Raw genomic sequence first — 20,540 nt, forward strand, 5'->3', positions numbered from 1 at the left:
TGTATTATTACTTGAATAATTTCTGTGAGATTAAAGATTGATGAATAAATACTAACAAGGTCCAGAGTAATTAGGTGAGTGAGCACGATTTTACTGTTAGGCATATAGTTTTTTTATTTTATTTTCTCCAGTCTTTGAAGATGAAATATTTGTGGTGGCCTACCACACCAGCTGTCAGATATCTATAATACAATCTTGAGATCCTTTCCTAGGGGATTCAACTCTCACTCAAATCTTGATCCAAGTGACCTCATTAATTAACATGATGGCAGACGGGATCGCTCTCTTGCTACGAGTGTCGTCCACTCAATCGCACACACATTCAAACAGCACTTCATGCCTATGCACTTACTATGATTGTCATTTACTGGTTTGTTTCGTATTATTGTCCTGCTGCATAACCTGAATGCACTTAAGCTTCAGAGCATGAAATGCTAGCTGGACATTCTCCTGTAGAGAACAGAATCCATGGTTTCATGTATTACAGCAAGTCTTCCAGGTCCCGAAGCAGCAAAGTAGCCCTAGAGCACCACACTACCACCGACAAATCTTGCAACAAGTTCAGCTTTGTGTCATGGATCCACAGAATATCTTCCCAAACGTGCCCTTTTTGGCTGGCACTGGTTTTCACCTTGAACTCTCCAATGGATGCCATTTGTACCCAGTCTCTTTCTTAGGTTTACCCCTGTTCCAAGTTCTCTCCATTGGTGCATAATGGCTCACAGCATGGTTCACTGGAGTAAAATGGCTTTAGAACCTTTTTCATACTCATAGATGTCAGTGACTTTGTTTCTCATCTCTTCTTGAGTTTCTTTAGAGAGTCTGATTGACAGCCACCTATATTATCCATGGGTGGCAGCCTGTCATTCATTGGCTTTAACTTATCCTTACAGGCCATTAGATCTTGGTGGGAGAATAATTGTGGTAAATTGCCAAACAATGTCCAGAGCCAGCGGGCTGGGTTTTCTATAGATATGTGGCCTGGACTAGTGAATCAGCTTATACTTTTAAAAAAGTACTACAAATTTTACCCCAGGTCTACTTCAAGTGGTGTCAAACGTTTGTGCTGATGGAGCCGAAACCACGTTTGTGCTGCAAAAATCATCATCTGTCCCGCTATCATTTTAAAGTCATTCCAGAGGTCATCAGAGGTCTTAACGACAGTGGTGTCAAACATTTGTGCTGCAGTCATTTTAAAAAAATATTAATAAAAGAAAATTTCTAAAGAAATTTCAAAAGGGGCCCCTTTCAATGTTCCACAACTCAGTGTGGTAGGACTCGACTTAAGCGGTCAAAGAAGTGCAGGAGACTGATGCTGTCCAGTGTAGCAAGTGATTTATTCACCATTCTGTGGCCCAAGAATATTTACAAAGAAACAAATAAGAAACTCAACTCTATAATAAACTCAATTCAAATAAACATAACTGAACTTAAATCAACAGAAATTAAGGTCAAACTGCACACAGCTACACTGACCTGAACCCTTCTTCTGAAACACCTGAGTTCGTCTGCTTAAATAGTCCCCTTAATCAAACACTTTCTCCTCTGGACTATTCCATTCAGTAGGTAGGTGAGATGAACATGATTATATTCATCCTCTACTACTCCTCTTGACTGGCAACATAAACTCTGGCGTAATCAATACATATCACAACATTAAATCTATTTCTTTATAAACCCTTTAAAATCAACTTTATTAAATTATAAGAATTCTTCCCCTCCTGCCCTTGGTCTCTTCCTGTGACCTCAGATGAACCCAGAAGGTATAAAGCAGGAAGTAGAACTACATTTCCTCCTTTTGCTTCTGGAAGACAGGTAGGTAAAGGTAAGTTCAAACAATACAAATTAACAGTTGAAATAAATAACATGTTAACTTAACAAACTTGCATGAATTGATTTAAACCAAGATGTTATATTATATAATCTGTAAAAGTGCAGAACATAAACAAACCCGGGATAGTAGATGTTTGCCTATTGCTGATTACATGTGAAATATGGTTAAATCAAAACAAGAATGTTAACTAAGAATGTAGACAAATGGTCTTCTCACCCACTTTGTCACACTCAGACTTAACACTTTAGTGTAGTTTCTAATATTTTATTTCAGAATAGCAACAAAAATGTAACTAATGTTTCCTCAGTGGGTAGCTTCCTGCTGCAACTCTAAAGGTGTCGTGGACAGTTTACCTGACAGCCAGTGCTGGTTTTGTCAAAGGCATTCAAGTTTAGTCTGTTAATGCAAAATCAATTTAAGAGGCAAAGGTTTGCTAGTGCTACATGTGATCAAGCAAAATTAATTATTTGTTTCACTTCCATTCATTACGTTTACCTGAACGAACACAAGCCAAGTGAAGCTGGAAAGACATTGAAATGCAGACATTTTCTCCGTGACTGAAGCGCATCGCCCTCTGCTGTGTGATGGATGCAGTGTGTCAAAGTGACCATGCTGGTGGCCACTGACAGGCAAGGTAGCAATGTTAATGAGCACACAACTGCTTATTGATATGTGACACATCTGATAAATCACTGATAGAAACAGAAACATACTGCAATGCAAAGGTTCCAGAAATATTTGGTCACAAACTGAGACAAATGTTAATCTTTCAAAAATAAATCAAAAACACAGAATGCAGCCTTTAAAAGATGGTAACCTGTAACCTATTATCCATCTCATGACACGATTCAAGATTAACAATGAAAACTTTTAGATAAAACATGGAGAAATCAGTCTGAGTGGCATTTATTCCAACAAATTAACAGCAGAATTCTGAGAAGGTTGCAACATCAGCACACTGAAGTATCACAGCTAAAGACACACAAGCTCATTATCCATTCATCTGTTTCCCAGCCTATTCCTATCACAAGGCTCACACACAAACACATGCTCTACCCAGAGCTGATCTTGTGCGTGCTGTTGTGTTTTAAGTCTAAGGAGCACCGTGGGCAGCTTGGTAATCAACCTGCCGAGAAAAATGTGAAGTTGGTCGTGTAGGTAACAAAAACAAATATAGCTGCCACAAAAGGCCCACGCTAAAACACAATTTCACTTATATAGATGTTATTGGGTGATTTGTTCCACGGTTTTGAAGCTCAGATTATACCTCGTTTTCATATGTGACAGTGGTTCAAGGGCTGGCATGGATACACACTGAGTGGGAGAGTCAGTCTTTGTTGTGTTTTAACACGGGGATTTATTTTTCATCCTACACTGTTGGAAGCCTGGAAGAACTTTTTCTGACAGTTTATCATTTCAATTTGTACAAAGGACTTTTTATTTTATGGGTGTTCTATTTAAAGCTGTTGGGGATTGTTTTTGACAGAATAAGAACCTAATGCAAACGTCACCTTAGAATGAAAATGATCAATGGAAAAACAACAGCTTCCTGAGACGCACCAGGCGATCACATGTCCTCTGGGTGGCTTTGCAGGCAGGAAATCATTTCTTGGACTGGCCTCTTCTCAAAACAAATCTGATAAACTGCTGTGAACAAAGGGAACCTGGAGAGAGGAAGGACAGAGTTAGAGCTTGACAAAGCAGAAAAGAGAAAATTCAAGTTATTAATTTCACATGTAACAAACGTATATAGACTAGATAAACAACAACAATACAGAAGTAAATAAATTCAAATTTAAAGTCAGAAAGAAAGTTCTAAACACTGATGAGCCAAAGTATGACCATCTCTACGATCTCAAAACGACCCAGTAACATATTTCAGTTTGTTTCAGCGTAGAATCCTAGTGCGGTTCATTACAGTAACTTCAATGAGTTTAGGGAGAGTTTGTTCTTTATTACCTATTTCTGCGTTTAAAAATAGTTCAAATCCTTTCGAAGTGTGTAGTTGTAGTAATAATAATAATAATAATAATAATAATAATAATAATAATAAGCGGCTGAGAGGTGGCTTGTGGTAGCCATCGAACCACATGGGGGAGAAATGGCGCCGTCACATTTCAAGCATCTACTCAATCCCACTGACATGACCTCCATACAGGAAGCAGATTCTGTGAGGAAAGGGATGACGCCCGTCACCGGGGGCAAGGTCACTTAGGCACTTAAACCACTCTTTGGTAAGGAGGACTTAATGCTGTGCTCCAGTTATGGAGAGAACACACTCCTCAACCTCCCCAGGAAAGTCCAGGTGAGGGCACTGGAAGCAAGAATCCATCATTAGTTGAACGTCAGATTCATTAATGTCGTTTTTGTCCTGGACAGGGGAATGCTGGACCAGCTCTTTATCAAGTCAGGGACATTCCAGTGCACGTGGGAGTTTGCCCAACCAGTCTACATGTGTTTTGTGGACTTGGAAAAGGAATTTCGACACATTCCTTAAGGGATTCAGTGGCAGGTGCTGAGGGACTAAGGGGTGTCTGGTCTGTTATTACAAGTCACATGGTTCCTGTACAACCACAGCGAGAGCTTGGACTACACCGGTGGCGGTAAGTCAGGCTTCTTCCCCTGGTGTTGGACTTCGCTAGGGTTTATCTTTGTTACTGATTCTGGCAGTTATATTGGGAAGTCTGCCTGGACACGGTTCTGTTGGCTTCATTTAGTGGTGAGCTCCAGCTCACAGTGGTCTGCAGCCCACCACTCAGGAATGAAAATCAGCACCTCCAGTTCCAAGACCATGGTTGTCACCAAAGAAGGCAGGGGCTGGTGCCCCAAGTGGAGTATCTTGGGGTCTTGTTCACGAGTGAGGGGAGGAGTGGACTGGGAGATTGACAGACAGGCTGATGTCGTCCATGGTGGTGAAGAAAGATCTCAACATAAAAGTGAAGCTGTTGATTTACTAGTTTATTTATATCCCTGTGGTCACGAGCTCTGGTTAAGATCTATCTTAAATTCTTAATAAATCTCCAACCATATCACCTGCTATGATGCCTGACAGCAGCGTCGCTGTTGTGCTGAGGCAGGCTATTGGTTGGTAGTTGGATGGGGGCCAGTCCCTTCTGGGGGATCAGGACTCTCTGACCTTTGGTTAGCCTGGTTCTTGTGCTGCCAGGCGCTCACAGAGTACAGTAGGTGTGAATCATATCAGGGACTGATACTTACCCTATCCTGTTCAGGAAGATTGGAGTAATCTGCTTTTAGATCATGTAGACATGATCTAATCATCTAATCTGTCCTATCCTGAGCGCAGAGTCAAGGGGCCATTTACGTGAAAAGGGAAAGACCATCTCTGAATCGAGGAGGGGCCTAAGGGTCCCTCTGTCACCATTTTATGTATATGTGTATTTTTGAGGCATTTCCCCACTGCTCCCAATTATATGTAAAGATAAACTAAAATTGAAATCCCTAATTCAAGCTCTGTACTTGTTATACACTACCAGTCAAAAGTCTGGACACACCTTGTCATTTAATGGTTTTCCGTTATTTTCATGCCTGTTTACACTGTAGATTCAAACCGAATGCATCAAAACTATGAATGAACACATGTGGAATTATTTAGTAAACAAAAGTGTGAAATAACATATTTATATTTGAGATTCTTCCACGTAGCCGCCCTTTGCTTTGATTGCTGCTGCACACACTCTTCATTCTCTCCATGAGCTTCACGAGGTCGTCACCTGAGACAGTTTTCCAACAGTCTTGAAGGAGTTCCCAGAGAAGCCGAGCACTCGTTGGTCCTTTGCCTTCACTTTGTTCTCCATCTCATCCCAAACCGTCTCCACTGGCTTTAGGTCAGGTGACCGTGTTTCGGGTCATTGTCATATTCAAACAAAGTAAATGATGGTGCAAGTAAAAGCAAACCAGATGGGATGGCATGTGGCTGCTGTGGTAGCCATGCTGGGTTAGTGTGCCTTCAGTTTTGAATAAATCCCCAACAGTGTCACCAGCAAATCACCTCCACACCATCACACCTTCCCCTCCATGCTTCACAGTGGGAACCATGTGTAACATAGTTAAAAATGGTTCAAGTTACATCCTGCTAAATGGGACGATGGCACCACCTACTGTTGGAAATGTCACGCTGCAGTGACTATGAAGGGCAAATGATGTTGGGTAATAATTAGAGTGATGGAGGATTCCCGTAGAGATAACGAATGGGTAAATTTCACGGACAGAAATGTTACTAGTCCGTAACAGAAATAGAAGTTGACCTGGCTATTTTTGATTAAATATATTTGCTGTGGGTTCCTTCTGTCATCCTTACGTTGGGTTAGACATTCGCCTTTTCACACAAGGCTCACGCTGGTTGTCCACGAAAATGAGCCATTCTACTTTGTTGCCCTTCGTCATAAATGCGGATGCTGAGTAAAAGGGGCTAAACTGACCCAACCCCGTTTGTTCATTTAAAGAACCCGAAAAGACATAACACTGAGGTGAGATGCATGCATCCTCAGCAGTGGAGGCGACTCTTGGTCTTCCTTTCCTGGGGCGTCCTCAAGTTTTTGCAATTTTCTGGACTGAGCTTCAGTTCTTAAAGTAATGATGTCATTTCTCTTTACTTAGCTGATTGATTCTGTCAAACAGGGCTGTCAGCTGTGTACCAACCTGACTGCTGCACAACACAACTGATGGTCCCAAATTACACCAATGAACCCTGTCAGGCACACCTGTGAGGAAAACCATTTCAGGTGACTGCATCATGAAGCTCATTAAGAGAAGGATGAGGGTTTGCAGCTCTGTCAACAAAGCAAAGGGCAGCTACTTAGTAAAAATAAAGACAAACCAATAAATGTTCAAACTTTTGACAGGTAGTTTACAGTCAAAATATAGCACAGAGCTGCGTTACATGTCAAAAAAGAAAAAAAAATAATACAATAGACAGACAAAGAAACTTGATTACAGACCTATTCACCAGGCACTTCTGTTGGAGGATGCGGTAAACCTCAGCTGAGGTGGCAGGACCCTGGAGCTTCTGACCATTGAAAATCTCCTTCTCCAGCACTTCAATGCTCTATCAGCAGGTGTGACAAGAAGAAAATACAAGAAAGTGCACAATTAAAAAGCAGTTCGTCATTTCAAACCAAAAACAGTTCGAGCTAATAAAGCTTTACATAGTAATGCGTAATGAGGAAAGAGAGCAGATACACTACAACAACCAAACGTGACGGTGCACATACCTTCCCTGTTCTAACAAAGGCCTCTGCTGCTCGTCGATTGCGGCCGCCATAGCACGTAGCGATGAGGTCGGCCACACCACAGCTCTCCAGAAAGGTCGATGTGGAAACCACGCCATTCTTAGAAAAGAGTTGGGCGAAGGTTATCATCTCCATCAAGCCCAGACGGATCACAGCTGCCTTGGTGTTGTCTCCACACTGCAAGCCATCACAAAAACCTGCACTCACTGCAACGATGTTCTTCACCAGCAATGAACAAAACAAAAACACACATTTAGAAAATGATGTAAAGCTCTCAATGCAACTAACAGAAGACTGAAAATCATGTACTGATGAGTGCATCACCTCACACCTAATAAAGCTCATTATTAACACGACTGTTCAAGTGTGTTGGTGCACCCATGCTCCAATTTAAACACTACTCTTAAAAAAATATATACATATAGTATAAAATGATGAAAATCATCGACGCTGCATTCACCAAACCACAGAGCATTTGGAATATCAGTTTATTCATAGGTTCCATGCAGTCAACACCTGTGGCCAATTACATATCTGACACCCATTGAAAATATGACAAAAGAAGTCCCGGCGAAGGCGTCAAATCATATTTCAAGATGGAACGAAGGACAGTTTGGTTTCATAACCACAGACACTGGTTCTGCCTCTTTACCAGCAAAAGGTTTCACATTTCAGTGTTACACAGACATTTAGACTCCAAACATCCTTACAGTCGACAGTAACTACAGAGAGACCGTGCTGGTAGCCATGTGATTATAGAGTATTTGATTCAGTGTCATGTGTAAGTGTTTACCTTCAAAGCTCCACACAGCTCCACTGTGTCAGCATCCTCCACTACTGTGATCCTGAAGTTTGGAGTCGTCAGTAACTCTTTGAACAGTAGACCATTCTCCACATTCCTGCTGCCTAACACACACACACACACACGATCTGATGGTCAGAACTCGCTGAAATAAAGCATGTCAATAATCCAAAACAAACACTGGGTCACCAAACTCAGGACCATGACAGAAGGGAGCCAGTTGAGACGGTTCGGGCGTCTGGCAAGAATATGTCCCGGGTGAGGTGTTCTGAGGAGGACCCGGGGCAGACCCAGGACACTGTACAGGAGGTGGCCGGGGAGAGGGAGGTGTGGGCTTCTCTGCTTAGGCTGCTGCCTACCGTACCTGGCCCCAGAAGATGGATGGACGGACAAATCACAGGAGATGTGGAAATCAGTCTAATCCAAGTATAATCTTTAGGCTCAAGTATACAAATAAGCCAGATCACTAATTACTAATTTATTTGAACAGGTAAACTTGAAACTGTCTTATCGCATTACTGACCATTATGCTCATCAGTTCTCAAAATAGCCTTGAATAGATGATTAATCCCTAATTGCTAATGCATGGCTTGGCTTCCTGCTAATGAAGCACAGAGCTGTTGGAGCTATTGGTTGGCAAGGTCCTGTTCCCAATCCACCCAAGGAGGCTCCCGAGCAGTCAACAGGGAGTCTACAGACATGCTCGAACAATAAATGAGTAACTTTGGTCTTTGTGATGCTTGGCTTTACATCGTTCAGCTCTCAGGGACTTCTTTTCACTAGAACAGCACTCAGATTCTTGCTTAGACTACTTTTAGTTAGCAGCTCCATTATGAGGGATATCACAGACACTCAGACTGGTGTCTGTCTCTCAGAGACACAAAGGAGTTACACCACCAATGAGCAGATATTCTTAAAGAGCAAGTTATTTCACAAAAGAACAGGCAGTGTAAACACTGAGCGTCCAGTAATATCACTGTGCGTTTAAAGGAAGCAGGAAAAGTAGTAACAGAATAATATTTTACTATTAAAACAAGAAAAATAATGAAAAAAACCTTCACCACAATAACATATAGTTAGCAATCTGAGAAAACTGAAACTGGAATTAAATGAAATAAGTGACAAAAAGACGATTTCTGGTGCAAAGGCTGAGTTTGGAGAACTTTGAACATGGCAATAAATTAGGGCTGAACGATATATCGCATTTGCGATAATATCGCGACATGATCAAGTGCAATTTTCTAACCGCAAAGGCTGCGATTATACTCTGGACATGTCCAAATTCATGGGCTGCATCCTCCTGAGGCCGCATTTGTAGACCGATTACGTCACAGCGACGCGCCGAAGGCTGTCCAAATTACTACCATATCCCAGAATTCATAGCGCGGCCCAGCCAAACTCCAGTTTCCAGCAATGGCGGCCGCTACTAAGTTTTAAAATTACTCATACTAATCTTTCTGGGTCACAAAATAAACTTTTAACATATTTTCAGGCGAGAAAGTAGTTGTGTAAACATCAAATATCTGCTCGGTTTATCAAGATATCCCATATTTGCAAAAGTGCTTCGACGTTTTCAGAGGCGTCTGCTACCCACCAGCTCGACAGCTAGCCGGGAGCTCGAGGGTTACTGATGCGGCCGAGAACGGCACAACTCCCGGCACATCATTTTCAGATCACCGCGGACTTTCGCTGCTCGGGTTAAACGTAATATATAAGTCACTTAGACAACCTAAAAATGTTATTGTTGGGCTTTTTTCAGTGTTTTGTTTGTTCGTGAGTAAATCGGTTTGGCTGAGATTAAAGTTATTAGATTAGATAAAATAAAACTTTATTAATCCCCCGGGTGGGTTCCTCCTTGGTTTTCACACAGCTGACTAAACGTCAAACAGAAAACTTATTAAACAGAAGTATGAGACAGTCGAGAATTTACACCAGTGTCTGGTTATATTTTAGATAGCAAGAAGCAGACGGCCGAGTTTATTAAACTCCACCGAGACAGCGGTGACGCTAATCAGAACTAGACCGTCCAATTTCACGCCTTTAAACTTTAAAGGCGTGTTTGTGTGTGTGTTTATACAATTGCTATTATGTTTGCACTTTATGTGTAATGTTACTGACTGCAGAGATCAGTAAGATGTGTGTATTTTTTATTTATTAGTTTGATTTATTTAATATTATTTTTTAATTGAATGACTGTCTAGTAGTTCACAGATGTCGAAAAACTGAGTGTGGTAAAGCCACAGATTTTTTTTATGTATATTTCTGCAATCTGCACATTGTACTGACTTTCATTTTAATGTTTACACCAGGGTTCCTTGTCAGCACTTTATGCTCAGATGTTTGTAAGCTAAAAATAAACTATTGTGTATGTTCAAATATACTGTTGTGATTGAAGAAGTTAAATAAAAATGTCAGTCATCAATTCATGCATCACCTCATGTCATCATAACAGAGGTCTGTCTTCCAGGAAAGAACAGTTTAAAATTAATGTAATATAGTATTGGCCATACTATATGATGTATTGCTTGTCTTTGTTTAATAATACAGAAGACAAAGACCTTAAAAAAAAATAATCGCATATCGCATATCGCATCGCAATATTGGGGCAAAAAAATCGCAATTAGATTATTTTCCATAATCGTTCAGCCCTACAATAAATCCAGAAAATTCCAGGCTAACCAGTTAAAGCTAAGTTAAGAAAAAACAACTAAAGACTCGCCTGGGAACATTACTCATGATCCGCAACAAATACATCTTTTAAAAGACTTTTCTGAAGCTTTATATGTATTAATGACGAATCCATCTGATGTTGTCCTTACATTATTACACAACGTGTGAATGCCATGAAGCCCACAGCATCTCCCAGCTCCAGCTCCACATGGTTTTCCAGCTCAGTTTTACACAATTTTGATCTTTGCTAGCACGCACTTTATTCAGAACGCTGACTCAAATTCAGATCACGCACCATCTCCCAGTATGAACTCTGCCAGTATGAGTCTGCTTCCTAAACCAGGCAGAGACCCTACACTCCCATCCAATCAAGCCAAGGGGACAAAAAAACAAAACATTTCTTCTCTTCCAGGTCCCGTTTGTTCTTTTTAAATCCACAACATGCCAGTTACAGCAGGCAGTAATAGAATCTACTGAATAACATTTTCCACGTGGATTCTACTCACCGATGGTGGATTCACAGAACTTCTCAGCTGCTACTTCGTTGGCGATGTTTGCTCCCATCAGGACACTGACATCAATCTCCATCTTCTCACGAATGACGTCAGAGATCAGCCTCAGGCCCTCTGGACCCTCATATATACCCTGAGACAGTAATGAGAGGGGCGGTGGTGGATGAGCGATGGCATACAGGATGAGCCATAAAGGACACAGCTGCTTATACCCATGCTGTAGATGGATGCATGCAGAAAGTCAAGGGAGGAAACCAGCCTCCCCCTGATATGTTCCTTCTGACTGACCTCTTCACCCCAAGGCTAAGCCCTTGAAATGAAGCTAATTTCTGATGTAGCCTGATTCTTCCAGTCACTACCCACAGCTTGCAGCCAAACACATTCACCAGCACCCTCTCTACCAAAACAGAGTCCAAATAACTGCAGATGATGAACCAGTCCATCTCACACTCACCTGTTCACCCACTTGTGAACAAGAGATATTTGAGCTCTTGACTAGAGGAAGCAATTCTTCTCTAACCTGGAGTCTTTTCAGCTTCAGAGCCATGACGTGGGATTCTGAGGTACCAGTTCTGACTGATGATAGGGAGTTTGTGGAGATCAGCATTTGATGAGCCCAGTAGGACCACAGCATCCACAAAACACATAGATATGATCTACTTCCACCATGCGTTATAGTTTACACCCCTTATTGTGCCTAGAAATTTGTTAATAGACCTCAGTGTCACCAAATGAGTCACACATGTTGATGGCAAATGCAAAAAATGACACTCGTGCCAAATTTGGACAGGCTACAAACAGCCTGTAACTACAGACCGAAGACTTCGAAACAACAGTGTTACACACTCAAATTGTACTGTTTGGTTAGGGGATGGCCGAGGAATGGAGAAGTGCACTGGTACCAGTTTTTAAGAACAGAGTAATGTGCAGAGCTGTAGTAACTACTGAGGGATAAAGCCTGAGACAGATACCATGGAGGTATGGGAAAGAGTGGTTAAAGGTGATGATCAGTGAAGGGGAGTGTGGCTTCATGCAGAGAAAGAGCACTACAGACGTGACGCTTGCTTTGAGTACGCTGATGGACGCCTGCGATGTGACCCTGTGGAGCTAGAGAAAGATGAGGCACCAAGAGAGGAACTGTGGGATCTTACGTGGCAGCTGAGGGTGACAGAAAAGTAGGTGAAGGTGTTGCAGGTCATGTGATGACTAGTGTATGCGAATGAAAGAGACACATGGAAAAGTGCAAAAGAGAGGTGAAGAAGAGTGCAGGCAGGGTGGAGTAGGTGGATACGTGCCAGGAGGGATGTATGACAGACAAGACAGGCAGTGAGACCTGCTGGGACGCTTGGTTTGCCCTTCTTAGCGCTGGTTCACAGAAGATCTGTAGTTTTGGTTTCCTTGTTTTTGATCTATATTATTTTGTACTTGGTATAAGCGTAACATTAAAAGACTGCTTGTGAGTTTACTTCTCATTTCCCAAGTGCTGTATTGTGGCTCTTCCTGCCTGCCACGTAGCTCCAGGGTGCAGCCAAAGCTTTAACAGCAGCACTTACAGGCTGCCCTGCAAAATATGTGCTCAAAATATGTACTAATGCAATACACAGCCATGAATGCGTCATGAGTACTGAAACAGACAAACACTGGACTCTGAGTTTAGTGTGTTTTTGTTTACAGTGCTTGGATCAGAATGTTGGGGGTCCCTGTGGAAGAGAGGCATCCAAACATCAAACTCACTCTTCAGCGCACACGCTCACTTTGTCGACATATTTGATCACAAAATGAATACTGCACATCACCGGATCCCTGGCTACTGCAGTCTGTGTGCCAAATGTCCTTACACCTTTACTACCCCAAAGACCTTCGCTGTGTTTTATGGATGGCTGGAGACACTTACTGGCAATATGAACCAAAAAACAGCTTTATGTGACCGCTTATCCTGATCATTAGGGATCCTGTTAGAAGCAAATCCACATAACAAAGATACTCCGGGCATGTTCAGCTGAGTTTGTATGCACGGCTCAGATCCTGTGTCAGGTCTTTGCTCTGCAGAATTTGGAAAGTTAAAAGCAGCAGTGGAGTGTGAGATAGCGAGACGGTGAAATGGGCATCATTACCTTTATGAGCGTGATTCCTCGAGCTCTGGCAGAGACACAGCCCACCATTTCATCACAGAGTTTCCTAATGAACTGATGAGGGACGACAAACACCAGCAGGTCAGCTCCCATAGCAGCATCAGAGAGCTTTGGTACAGCCACCTACGGAGACGACAGAAGCGCCATTCAATTCAAAGCTGAGTAGGCTTTGAATAATCCTGTGAGTCTGGGTGATTTCCCCACCGTACTGTGTTACACACTTCCACCATATTGCCAAAAATATTCACTCGTCTGTCTTCAGCCATACATGAACTGGGGTGACACCCCAGTCTTAATCTAAGGGTTTAATAGAAAGTCATCCAACCCTTTGCAACGATAACAGCTCCAGCTTTAACGAGAAGGATCTCCACATTGCGTAGTGTGCTTATTTTCTCCAAATCTCGAGTCAACTCTACCAATCAGTAAGCTACGTGAATGCCGTCTTTTCCTTGTTACCCTCAGCTACAAATGCTATGCTAAGCTACCAGTACTACAGCCAGTCATGAATGCACAAACTGCTGACTATTTTCAGCCTGGCTTCACACATGATGAAAGCCTTGTGTTATTAGCTGAATCACGTGGCGTCACTATCAGCGAACGAACTCTCGCAGGCGCCAATTTGTTGCGCTCCGGTTTTGAGCGCGCCATATCCTTCCAAGTAACAAGAAAATGACATTCATGTAGATTACTGACTGGCAGAGGTAACTCAAAATTTCGAGTTATGGATACATTTTTCTTTTTTACTGGCAGAAACAAGCTTCCGTAAATTCTTGACCTCCTTCCTGAAGCGCGTTTGTGAAGTCAGACACTGATGTAAGGCCTGGCTCGCAGTCTCCACTCTAATTTATCCCAGCGGTGTTCTGTCCGATTGAGGTGAGGACTCTAGTCGAGTTCTTCCACACCAAAGTCTCTCAACCATGTCGATATGGACACTGCAGTCATTGCGGTCAGACACGTATCGCTCTCCTGGCAGCCACCAAACGCCAGCTTGTCCATCATTGCACGATTTGTGACTCCAGTGAACTGCTCTAGAGTTCAGGTCAGCGTGCTTTACACAACTGCACCGGATGCTTTGCATTGTGCTTGGTGATGGATACAGCATCCATGGTGACCCATTCCATGAAGAACTCTATGCACTGTTCTTCAGCTAATCTGAAGGCAACATAAAGTTTGGAGGCCTGTAGCAGAAAGCCGGTGACCTCGGTGCACTGTGCGCTGACCCTGCTCTGTGGCTGAGTGGTAGGCTTCGACTTTGTTAAAATACCACTAGAAGCTGACTGTGGAATATTTGATAAAGAGGATATTTATGACCGGCCTTGTTGCATCCCATCATCACACTGATCTATGATGTTTGCAGAAGCAGTCTACATGCCTGGGTTCTTGATGGAAGTGACTGGAACACCTGAATTCGATGACTTGGGTGAGTGAATACTTTTGGCAGTATAGTGCAGCTTTAGTGCTCTGCAGAGTTCAATGAGCTCAGCAAAAGAATGACATCATACTACTTCTCACCACATTCTCTGGTAGTTTGTATCCAGGAAGGTACTTAACGTTTTCATGCTCAGTGTTGATGATGTCGCTAAGCTTCCTGCCATTAATATTTTCTTCAAACACCCACATCTTCACAGTGGTAGCAATATGCTGCAATGTCCTGGCATTATCTCCGATAATCCTGGCAATAGCAGAGCCCCTGCAACAAAGACACAGAGATCAGCAAATATTTCTAGATGTTTCAAGGCATTGATCAATTAATCATTCAGTCAGCTAATCAATTGGACCATCCTAAACTACTTCGTTAGCTTCATTCTTGTGAATTTTTCGAGTGGAAGAGAGTTGGTGTGAGAGGTGATTAAGCATATGAAGGATTAAGGAGGTGTGCTAGTGTTCTTGTCCGGGAACACGATCCTACTGTTGCTTCATGTAAACAAAACAGATTCTGATCGAGGTGTTACACAGGTGAAAACATGCACTAAGAGTCCAGAGATGACAAAGGGAAGGTTATTGTTCACTAAACACCACACTGATGGGCTGTAACACGCTCACTGATTTTATAGCAGAGTCTGCCACTGATGCCTTTTAAGGTTTATGGGGAAAATAAAATAACAAAACTCTGCTTTTGTTTCCCAGTGTAAGCACAATCTGACCCGACATCAGTCTACTCTGACAGCCATAGCTGAGTTACTAAGCCCACTGTTACTGTTTTTACCATCTTACATTTCAATTAAAAACAAACAAACAAACAAACAAACAAACATTTGACATTTTTATCCTCAAGTCAAATGAGAAACTCTGGTCATGCGTGGTGAGTGTATGCTGTCAGTGGCGTCATAATCAATCTGGGAACTATAATACTCTGTACAAGTCCAATCAGCAGGCTTCATTAAACATATTTATTTTTGAAGAAAACACTGTTTTGTAATGTTACCTGTAGTCATGTTGACATGGACATGCACTCAGGCTTGTATGAACTGGTGACGGTGACATTTTCAGTCTTTAGTCACATCAAACTTTGAGACACTTGTAGGCACTGAAGCTCGAGTTACCACACGGATCAGTCCCTGAACTTACTACGGCGCGTGTTTCATGCTGAAATAAACAACACTTACTTACAGCCTACAGGAAACAAATCAAACAAACCCGGTTCTTAAAGTTTTGGTCTGTTTCTATGCTGACTGATGTCCAGCACGCCCTCCCTCTGTGCTCATGAAGCATATGGCACATTTCTTTATTTGTTTGTGAGGGGCTCACAACATAACGCCATAGTTTCATGTTTATGGAGCAGGCTGCTGACCATCACCAGTGAACTTGTGCGCATATTTTAAATGAACAGCTGAAAGAGTGACCCGGATGCAGGTAAGCTCGAGGTCCCTTCACTCAGCTGGTGTCAGGGGTAAATGTTGGCTTCAGATTTATCTCACCGAACCACATTATTATGGTTTAGCGGAATAAAACATCGAATTAACTTTTTTTTTGCTGAGAATAATTTGTGTTTCTGTCAGAACAGAATGGAAATTCATATACGTGTCAATATTAACTACAGACTAGCTGTTGTTTTCAGCGAGCCCTGTATCAGCGAGCCCTGCACACACCCAGGACACCAGGTGTTTAAGCTGCTGCCGTCTGGCAGGAGGTTCAGGCTGCTGAGGTCCCGAACAAATAGACTCAAGGACAGCTGTTACAACAGGGCAATAGCCCTGATCAATGTAAATAGCTGACCTGACTGGATACCTCCCTGGACTTTTTAGGGGGAGGTAACAATGTTTAAAACAATAACAATAATATTTATATTTATAACAAGGTGCAATAATAATTAATGTGCAATAATAACAGTGTGCAATACACATACACTTATTCTTCTTTTTTATACTAAGTTAATATACTGTGTTGTGTTGTTTGTTACGTTGTGATGTGTCATATCGTGTCGTGTTGTGTTATATGTAGTGCCGACGTAGGACAGTTTTTCCAATTTCATTGTACTACTGTACTATGTATGACTGTGCAATGACAATAAAGAGTTATCTTATCTTATCTTAACTTATCTTATCTTATCATATGTCAAACCGCAGGATGCCGACAGACAGAGGGGACAGCTGTTGGAAAAAGGCAAACTTCCGGATGTGTCACCTGAAACATGCAACACTTAAACTAACATCACCAGTTAATATGAAATTAAAAAGGAACACGACCAGGAAAGCACTGTGCTTATGCTGAAGAAGCTCTGTTCCAGCTCCTCGTAGCTGACTCCAGGAGGACGCTTACAAACCAGGTAGGCACTAACGACACTCCGCACACCGACAGATGCAACAACCTGTTTGCAGCACCGCGTCCGGCAACAACGTCAGCATCATAAGAGCTTACCAGTTTCCAGACCCGACTATGCACACTTTCAGTGGAGAGGCCATGGGAGCCGCTTCCTGCTCGTGATGGTCCGTTTGAAGCTGAAGCTCCGGCGCACGTGCCCCTTCAATGAAAAGTCACGTGACTCCAGGCAGAAGTCCAGGCCGCTAATGCGCAAAATACACATGCTCATGTAATAGAGTTTAGGGTTACATCCTGGCACAATAGCGCCACCCAGTGTCAAATGTCGCCCTGCACCCACTAGGATTAGCAAGGGATTCTGGGTAATCCTCAGGAGGGCTGTGTCCCTGCGTTCTTCGGAGGCCGCATGTGAAGGTCGATTACGTCACAGCGAGGCTCCTTTAAGTGAATAGAATAGAATTCAACTTTATTGTCATTGCACATGCACAGGTACAGGGCAACGAAATGCAGTTTGCATCCATCCAGAAGTGCTTAGTGATATAGATATATTACAATATATATTAGCAATAATATAGATATGTGAGTATATTACAGAAATGGGTCTATTATGGTATGTTATAATGTACACGGTATGAAGTATGTTGTGAATATTCTATAACTATAAGTATGTACAGGCTGTAGTGAGTACAAGCTATGTACAGGATATGAACAGGATATAAATATGAAAAACTATACAGAATATGAAATAAATAACTTTACAGAATCTGAGATATACAGCTATACAGAAATGGGAACTATGCAAGTTGTAAACAGTTGTAGGGTTAAAAATTATCGTATGCACAGAATGATTATTTACACAGAGCTATACAGTAGTGCAGTTAAGATAAGTGAGGGTGTAGATAGTTTCTACAGAGGCTATATAAAGTGCTAGTGGTTGTGAGTGGTGGTTCAGTCCATGTTATTATTGTGTTTGAGGGTACAGTTGTCCATTGTGGGTGTGTGTATGTTCAGTCCATGAGTTTAACGTGGGTCAGATGTCAGGAGGCAGAGTTCAGGAGTCTGACAGCTGTGGGGAAGAAGCTGTTCCGGTACCTGGTGGTCTTAGTCCGGAGGCTCCTGTGGCGCCTCCCAGAGGGCAGGAGGGTGAAGAGTCCATGTGATGGGTGACTGGGGTCTTTGATGATTTTCCCAGCCCTTTTCAGACACCGCTTCCTGTAGATGTCTTTTATGGCAGGAAGTGGTGCTCCGGCGATGCGCTGGGCAGTTTTCACGACCCTCTGCAACGCCTTCCGGTCCGAGGCAGAGCAGTTCCCGTACCAGACTGTTATACAGTTGGTCAGGATGCTCTCGATGGTGCAGCGATAGAAGTTCACCAGGATGTCTGAGGACAGGTGGTTCTTCCTCAGAGTCCTCAAGAAGAAGAGGCGCTGGTGAGCCTTCTTGACCAGCTTGGAGCAGTTGGTCGTCCAGGTGAGATCCTCGGAGATGTGGACTCCCAGGAACTTGAAGCTGCTCACACGCTCCACAGCCGTCCCCTTAATGTGGATGGGTGGATGTGGGTCAGCATTCCTCCTGTAGTCCACGATGAGCTCCTTGGTCTTCTCGGTGTTAAGCAGCAGGTTGTTTGTGTCGCACCACTCAGCCAGACGATCCACCTCCTCCCTGTAGGCGGCCTCATCGTTGTCACCGATGAGGCCAATCACCGTGGTGTCATCTGCAAACTTAATGATGGTGTTGGAACCATCAGCAGGTCTGCAGTCGTGGGTGAAGAGGGAGTAGAGGAAAGGGCTCATCACACAGCCTTGTGGTACACCGGTGTTCATCGTGATTGTAGATGAACAGTGGTTATCCAGCCGGACATGTTGGGGGCGGTTGGTCAGGAAGTCCAGTAACCATTTGCAGATGAGGGAACTGATGCCCAGGTCTGTCAGTTTCCTGATGAGTTGTCAGGGGTGGATTGTATTGAATGCTGAACTGAAGTCTATAAACAGCATTCTGGCGTAGGTGTTGTTGTTGTCCAGGTGTGAGAGGACAGAGTGCAGTGCGATGGAGACTGCATCCTCTGTGCTCCTGTTCCGGCGGTATGCGAATTGGTGGGGGTCCAGGGTGGGGGGGAGACAGGATTTGAAGTGTGCTAGGACCAGCTGCTCTAAGCACTTAGTGATGATGGAGGTGAGTGCTACTGGGCGGTAATCATTGAGGCAAGATGGGCTGGAGTTTTTGGGTATCGGGACGATGGAGGTGGATTTGAAGCAGGCCGGTACCACAGCGTGGGCCAAGGACAGATTGAATATGTCTGTGAGCACTCCTGCAAGCTCCCCAGAACACGCTCTGAGAACATGCCCGGGGATGCCATCAGGGCCTGCAGCCTTGTGGACATTGATCCTGCTCAGCACCGCTCCTACATCGGTGGGGGAGAGAGTCAGAGGTTGGTGGTCTGGCGTCATGTCTGCTTTGGTTGTGGTTGTGGGGTTCCCTCGCTCAAAACGAGCATAAAAGTTGTTGAGCTCGTTGAGGAAGGAGACATCAGAGGATGCGGGGGAGGGTTTGGTGGTCCTGTAGTCTGTGATGGTCTGGAGTCCTTGCCACATGCGTCGGGGGTTGGAGTTGGAGAAGTGTTCTTCTACCTTCTTTTTGTAATGGCGTTTGGCTTTTTTGATGCCCTTCTTTAGATTAGCCCTGGCTGTGCTGTAGGCGTGTGCATCTCCTGACCTAAAGGCAGTGTTGCAGGCCTTCAGGAGGAGACGAACATCCCGGTTCATCCAAGGCTTCTGGTTGGGGTACATGGTGATCCGTTTCTGGGTGGTGACACTGTCTGTGGTTTCGGAGATGTAATCCAGTACAGATGAGGCGTACTGGTCCAGGTCTGTGTGGGTGAACATATTCCAGTCTGTGTTTTTAAATCTGTCCTGGAGCACTGCGTCTGTCCCCTCTGGCCACACTTTAATTGTCCTCACAGCAGGTTTCACACGTTGGATGAGTGGTGAATACCGAGGTGTGCTTCCTCCTTTTCCCGAATTTAAAGAACTGGTCGCGCTTCGTGACTATCAAAATTTTAAATGAATGTCTTCAAATGTGGATCTCATGTTTCTCAGTGTTAGGTATTTTAGTACCATGGGAGCATTTACTGGATATTGTTTTATAGTGACATTATGCAGGAAAACTCTGTCATTCAATAAGGCCCCTTTGTTTTAGTTATTTTTCTCTTTGACCCAAGAATTGATGTGTGAGAATCACAGGCTGGTACAAGGTTGAAATACCACAGAGATCACTCCCTCAGCTACATTAGTTTCTTAATCTTTTAGACGCCTGTTGAAGGCCAAATGGTTTGTTTCAGATTTCACTAATGTAAGAACTCTTTGTTTTGTGCCTTGAAAATATGTCGCTGAGATAATCACAATTGTAGCTGAATTGATAAACTACACAAAGGATGCTTCTTCACCCAAGGGCAGGAAGACGCTGCCTTATCTTGGTCTGTACTGGTTTAAACTGATAATCTGCTGTCTCATGAATTTTACCCTCTATATAAACTGTTGTACTTGTGAATAAAGTTGAGTCAATTTGGGAAGACAACCTGAAGCA

The 20,540-nt window shown here is 43.2% G+C and overlaps 1 protein-coding gene across 3 annotated transcripts; it reads right to left on the reverse strand.

Annotated features, from left to right (window-relative positions):
* Positions 1 to 2,082: 2,082 nt before the first annotated feature.
* LOC113031932 (glycerol-3-phosphate dehydrogenase 1-like protein) lies at positions 2,083 to 17,216 on the reverse strand. Of its 3 annotated transcripts, XR_013911986.1 has the most exons (9): positions 17,058 to 17,216; positions 14,712 to 14,889; positions 13,182 to 13,322; positions 11,062 to 11,200; positions 7,877 to 7,989; positions 7,066 to 7,302; positions 6,793 to 6,899; positions 6,494 to 6,624; positions 3,168 to 3,498 (listed from the first exon to the last, which is right to left on the reverse strand). XR_013911986.1 is itself a non-coding variant. In XM_026184489.2 (8 exons), exons 1-8 carry the CDS (start codon positions 17,099 to 17,101, stop codon positions 3,402 to 3,404), a joined length of 1,017 nt encoding a protein of 338 aa, XP_026040274.2. In that variant the 5' UTR covers positions 17,102 to 17,216; the 3' UTR covers positions 2,083 to 3,401. The 3 variants fall into 3 exon arrangements, 2 of the variants coding, with proteins under 2 accessions (XP_026040274.2, XP_026040273.2); XM_026184489.2 differs by lacking the exon at positions 6,494 to 6,624 and having other exon boundaries at positions 2,083 to 3,498; positions 14,751 to 14,889; XM_026184488.2 differs by lacking the exon at positions 6,494 to 6,624 and having other exon boundaries at positions 2,083 to 3,498.
* Between the last annotated feature and the right edge of the window lie 3,324 nt (positions 17,217 to 20,540).

Source organism: Astatotilapia calliptera, chromosome 11 (genome assembly GCF_964374335.1).
Source record: "Astatotilapia calliptera chromosome 11, fAstCal68.1, whole genome shotgun sequence".
Classification (NCBI taxonomy): Eukaryota; Metazoa; Chordata; class Actinopteri; order Cichliformes; family Cichlidae; genus Astatotilapia; species Astatotilapia calliptera.